The sequence below is a fragment of the Zalophus californianus genome, chromosome 13 (assembly GCF_009762305.2).
Source record: "Zalophus californianus isolate mZalCal1 chromosome 13, mZalCal1.pri.v2, whole genome shotgun sequence".
NCBI classification, from domain to species: Eukaryota; Metazoa; Chordata; class Mammalia; order Carnivora; family Otariidae; genus Zalophus; species Zalophus californianus.
In genome coordinates, this window is record NC_045607.1 from 77013468 (window position 1) to 77032876 (window position 19409).

The 19409-nt window shown below is 39.1% G+C and overlaps 1 protein-coding gene across 9 annotated transcripts in view; it reads left to right on the forward strand.

Moving 5' to 3' along the window:
- The window catches only part of PRUNE2 (prune homolog 2 with BCH domain), a 254412-nt gene that overhangs the window by 60509 nt on the left and 174494 nt on the right, over window positions 1–19409 (forward strand). For all 9 annotated transcript variants that reach the window (XM_027614380.2, XM_027614384.2, XM_027614387.2 and 6 more), the window contains 2 exons: window positions 13942–14094; window positions 16962–17056. In XM_027614380.2, coding sequence (XP_027470181.2) covers window positions 13942–14094; window positions 16962–17056 — 248 coding nt within the window. The remainder of the gene's footprint in view (window positions 1–13941; window positions 14095–16961; window positions 17057–19409) is intronic.

Consider the following 19409-nt stretch of genomic DNA (forward strand, 5'->3'; position numbering starts at 1 on the left):
ATCACCCAGTGCTCCTCACGACAGGTGCCCTGCTTAATCCCCATCCCTACTTCCCCTTCCCCCAGCCCCTCCCTTCTGGTAACCATCAGTTTGTTCTCTGAGTCTGTTTCTTGTCTATACCCTATCCGTAAGTGGCCTCATTTCATTCTGAGATTTTAGATCTCTCTTTAGCATATCCCAGGTTCATCTGCAGTGTCCATGTGACATCTTCACATGCATGTCTAACTAACACCACCACCTTACCGTGGCTGAAATGGACCCCTGTAGTTCCCTGCACCTCCAAACCTGCTTTATCTCAGCTTCCCCAGGGCAGTAGAAGGCACTGCCAATCACTACCCTTTACTCCAGCCACAATCTAAGATCGTTGTTTCTTTCAATTTCCTTTCCTCCCACATTGATCCGTCAGCCCGTCCTGCTGACTCTCCATCTACAACGTAACTTGAACCCGTCCTCTCTCCTGTGATCACCAGCAGTGATGCTCTTGGAGCTGCCATTCTGTCTCTCTTCCACTAAAGCAATGGCCGCCTTGAGTGTTGCCCTCTTCCCTCCATAAAACCTATTGTTTGTGAAATAGTCAGATTGGCCTTTTAAAAGTGTAAACCCGTTGTGTCAATCTCCTGCTTAAAATCCATTGCACTCAAAATCCAGGCACCCGCCCCCAGACCTCAGTCTACAATATGACTTCTCCCCTGCCTGCCCTGACACCATGGCATGGGTTCCACCCTGTCCTTTCCCTTCGAGTGTTCCAGGGTCAGGCCTCTTCAGTCTTTCAAATAGGCCAAACTCTTTCCACTCGTGAGGATCTACATAAGCTGTCCCTTCCTTCTGGAATTCGTATTTCTGCCTACTTATCTTTCTGCCTGTCACGACTTCCTTCCTCCCTTTTGCTCCTTCACTCCAGAGTGCAAGCTTCAGGAGAAAGCAGACCTTCTCTGTTTTGTTCGCTGCCCCAATGATGTGTCTCTGGCGCCTGGAACAGTGCCTGCCACATAGGAGACCCTCAATAAATACAGTCATAAAATGGATTATGCGTGATTGTGTATATAGTTTCTATTTTTATGACTGTACTGATTTAGTTAGTTCTGTGAAATGAGATTATCCATTTCATTCCTGCCCATCCAACATTCTTAATGTCCAGAATTCGGACATTGTGCTTTGCAATAATAAACGCTCTTCTTATTTTTATTTTTTGAGCTTTTAGAAATCCTAGTAGAATTTGTTCTGTTATTCTGCAAGTCTTTGTTTTTATTTTCATCTTTTTGTTGTGTATATATACACACACACACATACATAATTGTATATGTAATTTTTTAAAAGATTTTATTTATTTGAGAGAGAGAGAGAAGGAGCTCAAGTGAGAGAGAGCACGAGGAGGGGGAGGCGGAAGGGGAGAGGGAGAAGCAGACTCCCTGCCGAGCAGGGAGCCCAACGCGGGGCTCGATCCTGGGACTCCAGGATCATGACCTGAGCCGAAGGCAGATACTTAACCAAGTGAACCACACGGGTGCCCCTGTATATATAATTTTAAGCCTTTCATGGAGTATAATACACATACAGAAAAGAAGACAAAACATAAATATAAAGCTCAGTGAATTATCACAAAAGGAACATCCTTTTAACAATTACCCAGGTAAAGAAATAGAACGAGAAGACCTACTCATTTTCTCCTTAACTAAAGGTAACCAGTTTGATTTTTATGGCACACACTTTCTTGCTTTCCTTTATAGTTTTACTACCCCGTATGTACCCCTTAATACCATGGATTGGTTTTGCCTGTTTTGCATATTATATAAATGGAATCATATAGTTATACTCTCATTTTATTAGAAGTCTGCATTTATATTAAATATAGTACTGGGGCACCTGAGTGGCTCAGTTGGTTGAGCATCCGACTCTTGATTTCAGCTGGGGTCATGATCTTGGGATTGTGAGATTGAACCCCGTGATGGGCTCTGTGCTTAACGTGGAGTCTACTTGAGATTCTCTCTCTCTCTCTCTCTCTGCCCCTCCCCTCCATGCACACATGCTCTCTCTCTAAATAAATAAATACAGTCTTTAAATAAATGAGTATTTATTTGCATAAGTCAATCATCTGTCATTTATCTGTTTATTATTTGTGTCCTTCCTTCTCGCAGAGTATTTGATGTGGTTTACAAAAATGCATGCAAATATAACAAAACGGGGAAAAAAGTCAGAGTCTGGAAAAACAAAAATGTGTCAAGAAAGGAATAAGATCAAGAGAGAATAAAAATATTGAAGGAGTAAAAATAGTATTCAGTCCAAAATGTGGCATGTGAGGCTCCTGGAGCCACTGGAAAAAAACAGAAAGCAAATTAACTGTCATATTTATATCATTACTAAAACAAATACATAGACCACCAGTTCCTCATTTTAAAAAAATCTAAGTAGTTTTCCCTTGCATCAGTCTTCTGGATAATACCCCTAATGATGTCATAGTTCTACTCCAACCCATGTAGTAAGTTTGTACAGGAACTGAGCGTAATGTGTCCGATACTTCCCAATCCCCAGTCCATCAGTGCAGGGGTGTTGTTTTAATCAACTTCACTGTTGGTCTAGTAACCTGATTTTTCTGTTCTAAATTTCTTTTCTCTACATATTGCTATTTTTCTCTCAATACAGGAAATAAATCTTTAAATTCAATCATATTAGAATCTTTTGTAGTCTTATACTGAAAGCTGTAGATATCTATCACAGTGTTTGCCTTGTGAGAGATCAAATTCAAATATTGAGGTAGAACCTGGGTATTATGGATGTTGTTAAAAGATCATTTATATATACCAATTAGAAGTAGGCATTGTGTTGCCAGGGTAGAAATAACCTGCTGTGTTTCTCTAATAATTTCCCTTGTCCCTGTACCCTCTGGGTAAATGTCAACAGGTGACTCACTCATGGCCAATGTGTGTTCAGACTGTGCAGGAGATTTAATGAAGTCGACATAATTTGCATTTCCTTCAATTAATATGTCTTACAAAAGCTAGGTCTTGCTGTGGTCTTTTAATAAGACATACTTCAAACTCGGAAATTCCAAGATCCAGATCATTAGCATCACGTTCATCTGTAAAGACACAGACTTACTTCCATAGATTACTTTCTAATTATTTGTCTACGAAGTTATTTGTCTAAGAAGAGAATGTGTTCGTTCGGACGGGATGGTAAACGACCCTGATTTTTGGAAAGGTCTTTTTATTTCTCTCCCCTCCCCCACGTCTGTTTTTGCTGTCCTGGTTCTTTTTTCTTTACTTTCTTTCTCCTCTTCTGCCTCTCCTTTTCATCTTTTCCTGCTCTTCTTTTCTTTTTTTCCCCTTCCTACTCTCTGCTTCTGCGATCCTTTTGTTATTTTCAGACAAGCTGCGACCTGCACCTATTTAAAATTCACCCTGGACAGTCAGAGTGGCCTAAAGTTGGTGTTTGGTTTTGCCCTGAGTTTTTGCCAAAAGCAAACGATTATGAACCCGCCAGAATCCTCAACCTGTGTTCTTTAATTTCCCCAGAGGTGTGCACTGGAGGACGATCGCCAAATTTAAGGTCCTTTAAATTGCTGAATCATCACATTTGGGATTTGTGTGCAGGCGCGCATGTGTATTTGTGTGCGGGCGCGCGTGTGTGCGTTATGTTTCTGGAAACCAACTGACACGAGGAGATTGCAGCCGCTGATTACCGGTCGGGTTTCCATTAAAACCACACTTCCCCCCGAAAGGCCTGTCACATTTATTTGTATAAGGCCTCCACAGAGCCACAATATGAATAGGGAAACAAATAATGGCAATTGTCCATGCTTAGGACGTAGAAAAACTCTGCCCTAGGTTCTTAAGAAACACATGCTCTCCTTTCTATTGGCAGCTCCATTTGAACTTTAATAAAGAATAGTTGCTTGCTATTTTAGTAGCCTGGATTAACAGCTTCAAAAAAGATCCTTTTAAGGAGGTCAAATGGGAAAGGAGTGGTGCCAGATTTTTTTCTTTTTTTTTTTTTTCCTCTCCTGCCCAAAGAGGGAATCATCCTCTCCCAGTGAATCATGTCTCCCGAAAAGGTTACAAAGTCCAAAGGGAATTTCATCCATCCTGTTTTGCTGAGGAAGAGGGAAGCTCTGTGTTGGGGGTAAAGGAAAGAGATTACTTATTTATTTATTTAATTTTTTGCTGGATAATAAAATCAGAACAATTTCTCAACCTCAGAGTTCTTATGCCATGCCCAGATAAGCCTTATTCTTAAATTCAGATGTTTTAAATTTATAAGATTATTAAGCACTTGAGTAATATGCTTTTTTTATCCCTTTTCAGGCAAAAATGTGAGCTGTTGTAGTTTCCATCTTTTTTTCTCCTTCCTTCTCCTTCCCCCCCAACCCCGCCCATTCTTCTTTTATTTATTTATTTTTTGTTTCAGTATGAAAAAAAAAATCATTCCCAAGTGAAATAAGAAAAGAGATTTAAATCCCTTCTTTTCTGCTAAGAATTTATCATGCAGAATATGCCTTTACTGTGGTGAATGTTTTCCCCAAACAACTTCTGACTTCATTAGATCATGTTTTAATATTAATGTACTACAATTGCTTTTGGCAAGAGGTCCTTCACTTTGCCATTCTTTTGAACAAAGAACATTGTGGTTGATTTTTTTCTAATGGAATGAAATATTTGTTACAGTTTTATTATAATTGCTTTCTTTGTTGCTTCTTGTTAATCCCCCCTGGCCCGCGGATAGCCTGGACGCTGTTGGGTACATGTGTATGGATTTAAATATTTTTGTAGTTCTGCAGAATTTGCTGGAAGTTAAATCAACTCTGACTCCAAAAACAGGTTTGATTTTGCCAAGAGGTGCCTTTGGCTGCTCTACATCCTGATATTGATATTTAACTAAGTATATAGCCAAATGAGTCTTTAATGTGAAGTAGAAAATTTGGGCCATAGCCATTGTTTTGCAGTAAAAACAACTGGGAGTGTGGTGAGCATGTTTCTGAGTTATTTTTTCCCACTTACATCAGTACATCATCTTCTTTCGAATTGTCAAGTCACCATCATAAATCAGTGTTGGAAGTCTCTTTCATTGAATTATTCTGTAAGACTGTTTAGTGCAATGTCTGTTAGATTAATTTCTGAATACTGCTTTTCTATTTTATGTATTTTAAAATTAAGATCCCCAAATCAAAGAAACTGGATTCTTGGTTTGACTAGAAGCCAGGCACATTTTTGTGAAATTTATTCCTAAGGATCTCACATTCTGATGCTATTACAGGGTTTTTTTTTTTTAATTTTTAAATTCAATTTTCTAATTGTGATTGTTTATAAAAATACAGATTTTGTATTATTATTAAACATATCAAGCACCCTTGCTAAATTTACTCACTATGTTAAGCTCATTTATAGGTTCTTTAAAAAAAAAAGATTTTATTTGAGAAAGAGTGAACGAGAGAGAGAGAGAGAGAGGGCACAGAGGGGGAGGGAGAAGCAGACTCCCCACAGAGCCAAGAGCCCGATGCGGGGCTCGATCCCAGGACCCTAAGATCATGACCTGAGCTGAAGGCAGATGCTTAACTGACTGAGCCACCCAGGCGCCCCTCATGTATAGGTTCTTTTGAGTTTTTACATACACAAACATATCATCTATGAGAAAAGACAGGTTTATTTATTTTTTTTTTGAAGATTTTATTTATTTATTTGTTAGAGAGAGAGAGAGAGAGAGAGCACAGGCACGGGGAGGGGCAGGCAGAGGGAGAGGGAGCATCTTGAACATAGCATAACCTTGGTACCAGTACCCAATAGGGACATCGCAAGAAAAAAAAATTAAAGGCGTCTCTTTCATAAACATAGCAAAAAAAGCCTTTTAAAACTAGTCCCAAAGCAAATTAGCAATATATTATACATTATTATATAGTCACCAAGTAGGGGTTTCTTAGAAATTCAAAGGCAAACTAACATTCAAAAATCAATCAATATAATTCACCATATTAATAGAAGAAAAAAATCATATGATCACCTCAGGAGAATGTCAAGTAGTAAAACTACTTCATAAAATCCAAGATTGAAATCTCAGCCAAGTGGAAATAGAGCACAACTTCCTTAATTTGCTGAAGGGCATTTATGAAAACCAAATAAAGAAAGCAAACCTTGTATTGAACTGTGAAGTATTGACAGCCTTCCACCTCAAATCAGGAATGACACAGAGATGCCCACTATTACTATTTCTATTCAACACTGCACTGTGAACCCCGGCCAGAGCAACAAGGCAAGAAGGTATAAGGAAAGGAAAAGAAGATATAAAAACTGCCTTTTGGGGCGCCTCAGTGGCTCAGTCAGTTAAGCATCTGCCTTTGGCTCGGGTCATGATCCCAGGGTCCTGCTCAGCGGGGAGCCTGCTTCTCCCTCTCCTCTCTGCTTGTGCTCTCTCTCGCTATCTCTGTCTCACTCTCTCAAATAAATAAGTAAAGTCTTAAAAAAACAAAAATAATAATTAAAAAAAAGATTATGCTAGGTTCAGAAAATAAGTTGGGAAGTGTTCTCTCTATTCTTTGAAAGAATTTGTGTAAAAATTTGTATATCTCTTAAAAATTTGAAACTATGGATATTAAGTTTAATGGATTCATTTTTTAAATTTATATTTTTATTTAATAAATTCAACTCCCAATGTGGGGTGTCAAACTCACGACCCTGAGATCAAGAGTTATGTGCTCTCCTGACTGAGCCAGCCAGATTTTAAATTTCTTTCCTGCCAATTTTGGCAAGTTCAGTTTTTTTCAGAAGTATTATTCAGAAGTATTTTCAAAATAATTTTATAATCTATTACGGTTTGTTCTTAGCTCTTAGTATCAATAGAATCTGTAGTATGTCACCGATTCATTCCTCATTTTGGTAAGTTATGCCTTCGCTCGCTCTTCCCTTTTTTTCTTAAGCAGTTTTCAAAAGAACTGTTTACATTTTTATATAAATTATAAAATTTATACTATATATTATGTATTATATAAATTTGTGTTATATATTTATATTTTTATTATATCCTTCCGTCTACATTTTTTAGTTGAATTTGCTGTTTTTTTAACATCTGATGCTTTTAAAAATATATTTCCTCAGAGCATAGCTCCAGTTGTGCTCCACAAGTTTAAATGTCATATTTTCATTATCATTTAATTAAAATATATTCTAATTATGTTGCAATTTCTGCTTTTACCACGAGTAAGAAGTGTATTGTTTAATTTCCAAATATTTGGGAATTTTCTAGTTTTGTTCTATTACTGATTTTCAGACTATGATCATTGTGGCTGTAAAATATGACTCTGTGATTGCAAGCTTTTGAAATTTGTTAAGACTTGATTCTCCCCAAAAGCTGCCACATCTAACATCCACTGCTGCTTCTGTGTGCACATGACCAGAAGTGGAGGCTGGGACACAAGGAGAGCCTGATGCCCCTGCCCCACCCCATGCCTGTATCTAATATATAAATATAGAGAGGTGTTAAAAAAAAAAAAAAAGACTTCATTTATGCCTCAACAGATGGTCAGTCGGGTTAATGTCTTATTTGTGCTAGACAAGAAAATATAGGTCCACCATTGTTGATGACAGTGTTCAACATATGCCAGTTAGGTCAAGTTTGTGACTCATGTTGCTCAAATATTCTAGATTTTTTTTTTTTTAAGATTTATTTATTTATTTTAGAGAGAGGGTTGGAGGGGCAGGGCAGAGGGAGAGAGAAACTCAAGCTGACTCTGCGCTGAGCTTGGAGCAGTGGCAGGATCGTTCTGACCTGAGCCGAAACCTAGTTGGGTGCTTAACTGACTGCGCCATACAGCCACCCCCCAAATATTCTACATCTTTACAGATTTTCCTCCTACTTGTTCTTGGAGTTGCTGAGAAGGATGTCCTAAAATTTCCCACTGTGACTGTGCATTTCTTTCTTTCTTTATCCAGTTTTGTCAGTTTCTGCTTTGCAGATGAAGCTGTGTTATTTAGCACATGTAAATTTGGGATTGACGTATCTTCCTGAGGGTTAACCCTTTAATAGTTTAAAGAAAATGCTTAATGTCAAGTACTTCTCTGTCTTATAGTCTACTTCGTCTGATATTAGTATGTTATACCAATGTTATACCTTTTTCTACCTTTTACTTTCAGCCTTTTACAATCCTTGTATCTAAGGTTTTTTTCTTACAAGCAGTATATTGCTATTATGGCTTTTACAATTCACTTTGATAATTTTTCTCTTTTAATTTAAGTACTTTGTCTTTTTTACACTGGCAAAGAGACATAACATTAAATTTACCATCTTAACCATTTTTAAGTGTACAGTTTTGTAATGTTAAGTATTTTCGTATTGTTGTGCATTCAATCTCTAAAAGTTCTTCATCCTGTAGCACTGAACGATGTACCCACTAAACACTAATTGTCTCCACATTTGATGCAATTGCTCTTACATTTGGGTTTCAGTCTGTCATTTTGCTGTTTGTTTTCAACTTGTTTCACATTTCCTCCATTTCCTCATTTCTTTACTACTATTATACTAACATATTTGTACTACTACAATTCCCCTCATTAGCTTGTGAGGTATGAATTATTTTTAAAAATTATTTTATTAGTTACAACACAAGATTATAACATACAATCAAAATCTCATATAAATTGATATTTTAATCACTTCTCTGACAATCCAAGAAGCTGGGAACAATTTGCCTGGTCCCTTCTGCAATTTGTTACTATTGGAATATATTTTATTTTATTTTATTTATTTATTTTAAAAATTTTGTTTATTTATTTGACAGAGACAGAGATAGCGAGAGAGGGAACACAAGCAGGGGGAGTGGGAGAGGGAGAAGCAGGCTCCCCGCCGAGCAGGGAGCCCGATGTGGGGCTGGATCCCAGGACCCGGGGTTCATGACCTGAGCTGAAGGCAGACGCTTAACGGCTGAGCCACCCAGGCGCCCTGGAGTGTATTTTAATCACACATATATTTAAAACTCCATCAGATATTGCCATTGTTGGGGTGCTTGTGTGGCTCAGCTGGTTAAGACTCTGACTCTTGGTCTCAGCTCAGGTCATGATCTCAAGTTCGTGAGATCAAGCCCCTCGTTGGCTCCATTCTCAGTGTAGAGTCTGCTCGAGATGCTCTCTCTCTCTCTGCCTCTGCCACTCCCCCTTAAAATACATAAAAAAAAATCTTTTAAAAAAAGATATTGTGATTGTTTTATACAATGAACGTTGATTTATTCTTACGCACGTATTCACATTCTCCAGTGTTTTTCTTTCCTTCCTGCATTTCTTTGCTTCCATCTGTAGTAGTTTTCTTCTGTTTTACTATTGCTTATTAGTGTGAGTTTTCTCTTGACAAACAGTTTCAGTTTATTTCTGTGGAAATTGGGACGCCTGGGTGGCTCCGTCCGTTATGTGTCTGACTCTTGATCTCAGCTCAGGTCTTGATCTAAGGGTCATGAGTTCAAGTTCCATACTGGGCTCCAAGCTGGGCACAGAGCCTACTTAAAAAAAAAAAAAAAAAAAAGCAAAATATTTCTGTGGAAACGTCTTCATTTTTGCCTTCATTTGTTATGTGTTCACTCAGTATAGAATTTTAGATTGGCGTTTATTTTATATCCGCACTTTGAAGATTTTTATTCTCTGTCATTTTTAGCAGTTTTAGTGTCATGTGTCTAGAGGTCTTTTTCTTTGCATTTATCTTGCTTTGGGTTCGTAGTTTAACATGAATGGTAGGGTGATAGCTTTCATTAGTTTTGAAAGGTGATTGACCATTGCCTTTTCAAGTATAATTTCAATCCCATTTTCTTTCTTCTCCAAGGGAAACTCCCATTGTATGTATGTTAGACCTTTTCTCCGTGTTCCTGGGGTCCCTTATTTTCCTCTCTATATTTTTCCTCCTTTTTTCCCCTCTCCATACTTCAGTATGGATAGCTCAGTATGGATATTTTCTTCTGACATATTTTCCAATTTACTAATCTTCTCCTCATCTAATCTGTTGTTAAACACATTTTTTTTTGCATCTTAAATTCAATTATGAAATTTACAGTTTAAAAATTTCTTTTGAATATTCTATTTATAGATTCTAACTTTAATTCTCCAGCTACTTTTTTTTAATCCCCTCTACTTCCATTTCCATTCTTTTTCTCATGAGTTTTTCCCCCCTTCTGGTGTTTTCAGTCATTTGATCATATTTTTTTAATGTCTGGTATTTTTTATTGATTGCTGAATAATATACTATCTGTGGTTGATGAGATTCTTTTGCTCTAGAGAGGATTTACTTTTGCACCTCAGAGGCAGTTAGAAGGGTATCGGACAAACTTAATCTATTTTGTGTTTGATCTGATTCGAATCAGGATTTCAGTCATCGGGAAGACTAATCTATTTTTGCTTCATCCTTCTGCTATGGCAGAGGTCAGCAAACTTTATCTGTATATGGTCAGATAGTAAATATTTCACTATTGCAGGCCTATTTACTTTGCTTTACTATTTTACTATTTACTTTGCAGGCCTACAGGTCTCTGTTGCAACTACTCACCCTATTATTATAACACAAAAATATCCATAAACAATATTAATAAGTGTGGTTGTATTTCAATAAAACTTTATTTATAACATCTGGCAGTGGGCCAGATTTACCTGCAGACCATAGTTCTCCAACCTCTATCCCAAGGTATAACTCTCCAGGGGCCTCCTCTGAAAACCTGGGTTTTTTAACCAAGATTCCTTTTCTGTAGAGATCCCTAAGCTTCAATTTTTGTCTCACTATTCCTGTGAAATGTTTATTAGATCTGTGAACCTTCTTATCTCATTGGCTACAACGTAGGAATTAACAAATACCTAGAGAGGAGAAACCACACCAAATGTGGGCTTCACTTTTTGCACTTACCTTCTCTCCCCCAGGATCTTAACTTTTTTTTTTTTTAAGACCTTTAGTAACGGGTGCTTGGCATTTGTTGATTTTTTTTGAGAAAATCAAGTTGTAAACTTTTTATCACAAATTAAAAATGAGGTTCTTAAAAATCTCAACTTGACCAGATATGAAACAATTTAAAAACCTTTAAAGGTGTATTGAGAAAAACCAGGTTTATCTTTTTTTTTAAAAAAAAAATACGTTTGTCATTACCAAAAAGAGACGTCTTTAGGTAAAAATAATAAAAACCCCAGGCTGCATAGGTAATGCAGATAGTTCTCTTTATCTGGTCAGTGGGCAAAAGCAAGCACTTAAGGTCTTCAGCTCCAATCTTTTGTTCATTTCTTATCGCTGGAATTTCATCTTCATTTCTTCGTGTTGGACGACTAAACCGGATGATGGTAGAGATGGTAAGCCGGCATGTACTCAGCCCCGCCCTGCTCAGCTTCGGGAGCTGTCGAAGTCTCAGCTGGTGGATCGGCTGTTTTTGTCTCTTTGCCATCTTGTGGTTTAGGGTTCACGATTCCGCAGGGGTCCTCCTCACCCAAGACAGCCTAGACAGGATCTTAACTTTTAAGATAGTCACCTGGGTAACTATCTGACACCATCACAGATTATTTTTTTTTAAATCCAGCTTTTCTCCTTGTTCTTGGTACAGATAGTTTACCAGAGCCAGAAGCAGATGAGGGTCTTTTTTGAAATTCAGATTCACCATTACCTTAACAAAGAGTGGAAAAACCATCTTTATGTTTTGGATTCTGTCAGTAATTGTCAGACTGAAGGGTATACTCAGAATCCAGTTGGCTACTCTCTGCCCTTTAAATGATAATTTGTCTCGAATCTGTTCACGTCTCCTCATGCTGACTGCTCCTTGCTTAATTCTCATCTAAAACCACTTTCTAGGGCTCCTGGGTGGCTCAGTCAGTTAAGCGTCTGCCTTCGGCTCAGGTCATGATCCCAGGGTCCTGGGATGGAGTCCCACATCGGGATCCCTGTTCAGCAGGGAGTCTGCTTCTACCTCTGCCTTTCCCCCTCCCCCACTCGTGCTCTCTCTCTCTCTCTCTCTCTCAAATAAAGTCTTTAAAAAATTAAAAAGATAAAATAAAATGGTTTTCTAATTCTCCTGATATGCCCTGTCTAATTCATTCTCTGCATGGTAGCTGGAGGGATTCTTATAAAACATAAATGTGAGCATGTTATCTCTCGCTACTTAAAGCTCTTTTTTTTTTTTTTAAAGTAAATTCTGGGCCCAACATGGTGCTCAAACTCATGACTCCGAGATCAAGAGTCACACACTCCACTGACTGAGCCAGCCAGGTGCTGCTCATGGCTTCAAACTCTTTAATGTCTCTCTGTTTCCTTTAGAATGTAAAACACAAACTAAGATGGCTTGTAAGGCCCTTCATGACCTTGCCCCTGTCCACCTCTCCAACTAAATTTTCCAACATTTTTTTTCTGAAACCATACTACCTGGCTCTAATTAATTGCTTTCCGTTCCTTGAGGTGGCCAGAGCCTCTCCCATCTCAATGTCTTTGCACACGGTCTACCTGACCTGGGATCTTCGTACTTTGCCTTCACCTTAAGATACCCTTCCAGTCTCAGCTAAGGTTAACTCTCTCTACAAACTTTTTTTGACTCCTAAATTCTGGCCTAGATCTAGAGTGCTGTGTATTTCCCCAGTGCTATTTCTTATACCCCTAATAATGAAATCATCTGTGTTTATTTGTCTGTAGCCCCTAAACTATGCTGAGCTTCACGGGACATGACTATCTCTATTTCAGTCTTGAATCACTAGCATCCAGCACAGCGCCTGGCCCATAGTAGGTGCTTACTAGTTCTTTGTTGAATGAATGAATGAATGAATAAATGAATGTTTTAAATATATTAGGCATTATTTACTTTTTATTTTGATGTTTACATTCATTGATTCCCAGTATAACTTTATAAGCTGGGAAAGCAGTATTATTTCTGTTTTAAAATGGGCCCGTGGTAACAGACAGGCCAGATGACTTGTGTGGAGTTTTTCAAGATGTTTAATGGTGAGCATAGATCTAATCTCTAGGTTCTGTAGGTTTTAGGATAGATGTCGAGATCGCGTACCACGGTTTTCCCTCACTCACTACATCATTTCGCCTTTTTCATTCTCATCTCTTTCTTTCTTTCTTTTCTCTCCCCCATGATTACCATTAAGGCCATACCGAAAGCCAGAGAGTTGGTGACACCTTGATTAATCCATAGGTGTGGGGATTTTTACAGAGTTTAATCATTCATCATTAAGCAAAACTTTTCTTTCCCCCATGGCTCCGTGTTAGCCTGGGATCAGGAGGTAAGGGAAGGGGATGTGACAGGTGGTAACTCCTCCTTTTCAAGGTGAGATTGTATATAGAAATTCCAGGAGTTTGTCAGAGGTTGGTCATTCGTATTGGCAAATTACTTTGTAATCAAAGTCTGTAATTTAGACCCAGCTTGTGAATTCTTATAAATAGATAGTGGTGACTTCAAAGTAGTGTGTGACGCCTGGAAGTCGGAGAGTGGGCTCCAGGTGGTGACCTTGTCAGATTGCTTTGCTGCGGACAGTGGGACTTTGCAATCATTTGGTTGTTAAAAGGAAGAAGTTCATATGTGAAATCAATAATGTGATGAGCGGGAACAGTTTTCTCTGTGGTCTCTTAAAGGGAATAGTAAAGGGAAATATTAAATAATTTGAATATCTTAAAATAGTTGGTCATTCAATTCCATTCTGAAATCATAAAACAACATAAATCATTTTGTATGTTTGTGTGGGAAAAGCTATGCATTTTCTTCCTTTATCCATAAGCTCTGTACCACAGAGTACGCTATAGTTAGTTAAGTTGTGGAGGTTAATACCTGGTGAACAAAGAGGCAGGGCAGATAGTATCTGAAGGATTTTCTACAAACTGCCTCTTGAATGCTACTCCGTGGAGGCCTCTGATCCAGGCAAGAAATTGGAAGGGGACATATAGACCAAGGGGCCAGAAAACATTGATTTTCCTGGAGCGGCTGGGAAGTTTAAGGTCATTTTCATTCATGCCTTTTAGGTAGCATCCTTTTCAAGTGGATGACCATGGAATCCGAGAAGATCTCAGAGAAGCAAGAAGAAATTCTCTCTGTCCTGGAAGAGAAATTTCCTAGCTTGCCTCCAAGAGAGGACATTATCAACGTCCTGCAGGAGAGCCAATTCAGTGCTCAGGGTGAGTGACCGTCCCCCAGCTCTGTCACAGCTCCTGAGTAGGGATGGTTTATGGGGTGGCATGTGGCCAGGGTCCAGAAAGTGAATTGGAGTGTGCCTTCATTTTCTTCCCCATTGTTTGTGCTTGTGGAAGATTTCCAGGCACATGATGTCGGCTCACCTGGAAGCAGGCAGCCCGTATTGCAACCTCTCCTCTGAGGCCTTTGTGTCTGGATGCATGGTTAATTCAGGCATCTAATGTGCACCCCAGATGCCTCATTACATGAAATCCCTGTGCTGAGAGGGTTCTATTCTGAGAATGTGGCAGGAGCAATGTCAAGCACAATGGGATTTCATAAATCAATTAATTTTAGAAAAAAAAATGAAGAGAGAATACAGTGAAGCAGATAAAATTGTGCTCTCAATCTAAGCTTTACCAAGACAGTGGATTTCCTGGCCCAATGGTTTTATAATAATCACAAATAGATATAATTCATGGGGTGCCTGATACACACAAAGTTATGCTGGTATAAGTTTGCATGGATTATGTTACTGAGTCTTCGTGACAACGCTGAGAGTCAGCTGCTATTATTATCCCCATTTTCCAGTTGTGAACACTGAGGCACAGAGAGAGGCGGTTTTGCTTTCTTGTCATCACACATACACAGTTGGCAAGTGACCAGGCCAGGATTGAAACCCAGACATAAACATAGCTTTCTTCCTTAGTTTGGAATCCCCCCGGGGACAGAGCCCAAGGCAAAGCAGTTTATCTGGCAGGTGATCCCCGGGGCACACTGACAGGGGTTGGCGTGGTTGATCAGGTTAGCTCTGTGCCAAGTCGGGCCTTCATCCCGCTAGGGAACCTGAGGAAAGAGTGTGAAATTGCACCTCGGCATTATCCCACCTGAAGGGTGCTGTGCTGGAATTTGTCCGTCCAAGCTCCAGGGGCTGGTTGGTAAATTTTCAGGAGTTTTGTGAGTTGGGCGATACTGGGTTGGCAGCTTGAAAGCCACCATGGAGGAAGTACTGACACCCACAGAAACGAGCAAACACTACAAATCAGGTTTGTTGCTGATCTCTGGGCTCAGTGTGGAGTCTGCTTAAGACTCTCCGCCCTTCCCCCCCGCACACTCTCTCTCTCAAATAAACAAATAAATCTAAAAAACAAACAAAAAAAAGCTTGGTCTAGTTTTGAAAGTAAATGACAAGGGGCACCTGGGTTGTGTCTGCCTTCGGCTCAGGTCATGATCCCAGGGTCCTGGGATCAAGCCCTGCATCAGGCTCCCTACTCAGCAGGGCACCTGCTTCTCCCTCACCCACTCCTCCCTGCTTGTTTTCTCTCTCTCTGTCAAATAAATAAATAAAATTTATTTTTTATTGAAAAGAAAAGAAAGTGAATGACGAGATACACATACATCCACACACGCACGTTTGTAGCAGATGTGTCAGTGTCCCACTCACTCTTCCTCAGATCTCCCCATCATGGTACACCTCAGCATGATGCCCCAACACCGGCACCTGCGTCTCTTCCTGAGGCCTTTTTCTGGCCACGAGAGCCTCCTCTGGGGAATTCATAGCTTCTGGGACCAAGTGGTCCTCAATACGCAACGGTCCAGTGATATGCTGAGATCATGACCTGAGCTGAAACCAGGAGTCAGGTGCATAAACGAACGCACTACCCAGGCACCCCAAAACTAGACCAAGCTTTAATGCACAGTATATTCTATAAATCATTTTATGTTGCAGTATAGTTGATAGTGGCCTTTCAGTCTTAAAGTCAAAGAAAAAGATTTCATACTCGTCTGTTTCCCCGCACTGCTGTGACTGATAGAGGGTTCTAAGTTGGGAGGGCAAGTCGGCAACTCTGGTGTCTTAACACGTATCTGGGAAGAATATGTGTGCTCTGCTGGGCTTTATTATGGGTCTTCTCCCCAGGAGGTTAGGCCGAATCAGATATAATAACCTAGGGTGAGAGTTAAATGTCAAGCCCGACCTTTTCCTGTTTTTCAGGGATAGATTTTATTGAAACACATTGGTCAGCTGACTCAAACTATGCAGTTCTGGATAATTCAGCCATTCCAGATTATTCTTCCCATCATTTAAGGAATCCAGTGGCTCCGATTGCCAAAGTCTATTACAAGGTTGACCAGTTTATCATGATAGTTTTATGGGTTACAATTAAAATGTGCACTTTGAATAAAATTACACTAGAAAATATGGGGCCTCAACTAAATCCATCCTGAAAGCAAATTTTGGCCTCGTAGGGTATGACTTAGCTAGTTTGCTTGATAACGTTAAGTTTTCCACCTTTGCCCACCTTTCCCCATTCCTTTCTCTGCCCTTGTCTGCTGTGGACCTCTAGAGGCTTGTACTTCTGAGCGTTTAGTCATGTGGCTCCTGGCTGGGTTTGGTTAGTGAGAAGAGTTAGCAACACATGGGGCGTGAGGTTCAAGGGAAGGAGAAGAGAGAGGCTGTAGTATTTCTTCGCTTCCTTACTGATTCGATGCTAAGTTTCTGGCAGCCTCTCTCCTCTACTTTCAGGTCTCTGTTTCTTTCCTTTGTCCTTTTGCTAGCGTCTGGATGCCTCACCATCTTTTATTCATTTTCTCAGCCCCACCCACATCTCGGTAAGGGTCCTGCCATTAAAAAAATCTTTTTTTTTTTCATCATAAAGTGTGAATTCTGTTTCCTGCTGGGATCCTAACTGGTGCGAATATTGTCACCAGTGTGATTTTTGCCTTTAGGTGTGTTTATTATGGGTAAAAGAGATCTTGGTTGGGAGGGGGGCAGAATATTGAAATTAACAGGGTGATTTCTTTACATGATCCCTTGATATTACCAAGAACAGTTCCCCAGGTGTAACATAATGTTTTCGCCTCTCATCTACAGGTTTAAGTATTGAACAGACAATGCTGAAAGATCTAAAGGAACTGTCAGATGGAGAAATAAAAGTGGCCATTAGTACCGTGAACATGACCCTTGAGGTAAGGGTAGGAATGGATTTTTGTTTCTTTGTTTGGTTGGTTGGTTGGTTGGGGTTTTTGTTTTTTGTTTTTTTTTTGTCAATGACAGATTGTACAGAACTGCATTCTGAGCAACTGGTTTACAACTCTCTACAGCATAAGTCACTGTTAGTTTTTTTCTCTGAATGCTTCTTTATGGTATATTTGACTGGGAATGTGGGTTATTATTTTGGATGAAACCACTGTGCCAAGTCAAATGAAAAATGGCAAACATGGATTCCCAAGGCGAGTGCTATTTCATTCCTCTCAGTAAAACAAAACCTAAAACATGAACATTCACATTTGTATGTGTGCATATGTATAGTCTGCTTAATAGTGATGATTATATATGTGATTGGATTTACTTCCAGTTTTTCTGTGCACCACCCCACAGCGTCCATAGAACTTTTCGAAGAAAACAAGTTGTCCTTTGGCCCTTGTAAGCTATTTGGATTCATGTCATTTTCGGTAATCAATGGTGACAGCTCAAGTATTCATAAAACTCTCCTTCCAATCTATTAAATGAATGACTCGGGGTGCATATTACTCTTGTCGTTGTGTGTTGCCTTGGAAAATTATCTTTTTTCTACTTTGGGGGTTTTCAATGACTTGTATGTTAATCTTAATTAACCTAACTAATGGGGATGATATTTTACAGAAACACATTTGTGCCATGCCGAATTCTGTGTATCTCTGTACTGTTATATTGCCTTGGTCAAGGCAGTGAGCTCTCAAGTTTATGGAGATAAAAATTGCTGTATGGCAATTCATCTTTTGGTTTTTAGAATTATATATCACTCTTCTTTTTCTTGCTCCTAATGGTGCTGATGACAATATCATGTGTATATTTCCAGGGAATAGCAGGCATGCACGGGGTATCCATACCTCAGAAAACCCAAGAGCAAAGCAGGTGCTTTTTTTCTATAATTTCTTTGAAAAATTTATTCCCAGTTGATTGACATGGTAATTCAGGTCATAGATCCATATGAGTATCAAGAGGAAGACTGTTGTCACTAGAGAGAATCATATTTGGTAGTTACGCTGTGCCTTGTAGTTTATAGAGCATGTTCTCATTGTATGTAGTTGGTAGATGGACGAAACTGTTTCTGTGGACTCTCAAATTGATAGATGCTCCCTATAATTAGATATTGATGTGATTCAACATAAGAAATACATGCAATTTGGGATGTAGTAACTAGATAATCACCTTCAATTAGAAATCTGCTTTTTGTATAGAAATCCAAGGAAAACATGGATCTTGCAAGGGTCAGTAGCTCAGAGAATCATTTCTCCTAGTTCAAGCCTTAGGGTTTTCTGTCTCCTCTCCCCCCCTCCCCTGTCTCCCTTCACTTAACAGCATCTTATTAGGTTTTAAATGCCTTGTTTGGAATTCCTTTCTAAATTAACATAGAGCATCTTATAATTGTTTAGGGAACTGTCTGTAGTTAGTAAATTATTTTAAGGCTATTATTATTACAGACTTCCCATAGCTTTAACATACCTTTATATTACAAGGGTATACGAATGGCTTTGTCAGAATTGTTAAACTGTAAATGTGTGTCAAGCTGAATAAGTGATAAAATGATCATCTACATCTACAGGTCCAGTAATTAATCAGGCAATTAAGTACATCTCTGGAAACACTATATGATCTTCTGGGAGGAGGAAGAAGAACATTTGTACGTGTAAAAGAAGGGTACACAGATTAAACGCTAATCAGCTGAATGAGGGCTTTTCACTTGTGCATAATGGGGGTAGTAAAGATGACTGAGAAATGGGGAAGCAGCTCCTTAGTAAGATCGTATGACTTCTTTGAAAGAGCAAATGCACATTATTTATTCAGTGTGTCCGTTGGAAAAATCCCCCAGTTGAGGGCAGAGTTTGGTTTTCTCCACAGAGGGTCCTGTGAGGTGGTGTTTTCTCCTCCCTACTCACCTACGATACCATGTCAGCCTTCCTATCCCATCCCCATGTACCTCACTTTTTTAAAATAATGAAAGAATCCCCATAACCTTATTTTGTGTGTTTTGAAACAGCTGTCTAAACACCCTTTAAATCTAGATAGATTCTCGAAGAAATATTTTTAGTTCCAATGAGTATCTAAGTCTCGTTTGTCCTCCAAAGCATGTCAAGACCTAGCTATTCTGTGATAACTTTTATAAATTCTCCATTGTTTATCACCAGCCTCTGAACTCTTGCAAAGTTTAGTTTGAAGGACCAACTTAGGACTGAAATAGTTTTCCATTTATTTTGAGCTTAGTTTCATGTATCTATTTAATCACAGTTAGACAATATTTTAGGTTAATTGAGCCTAATGATGGTATCTTTGACTTCT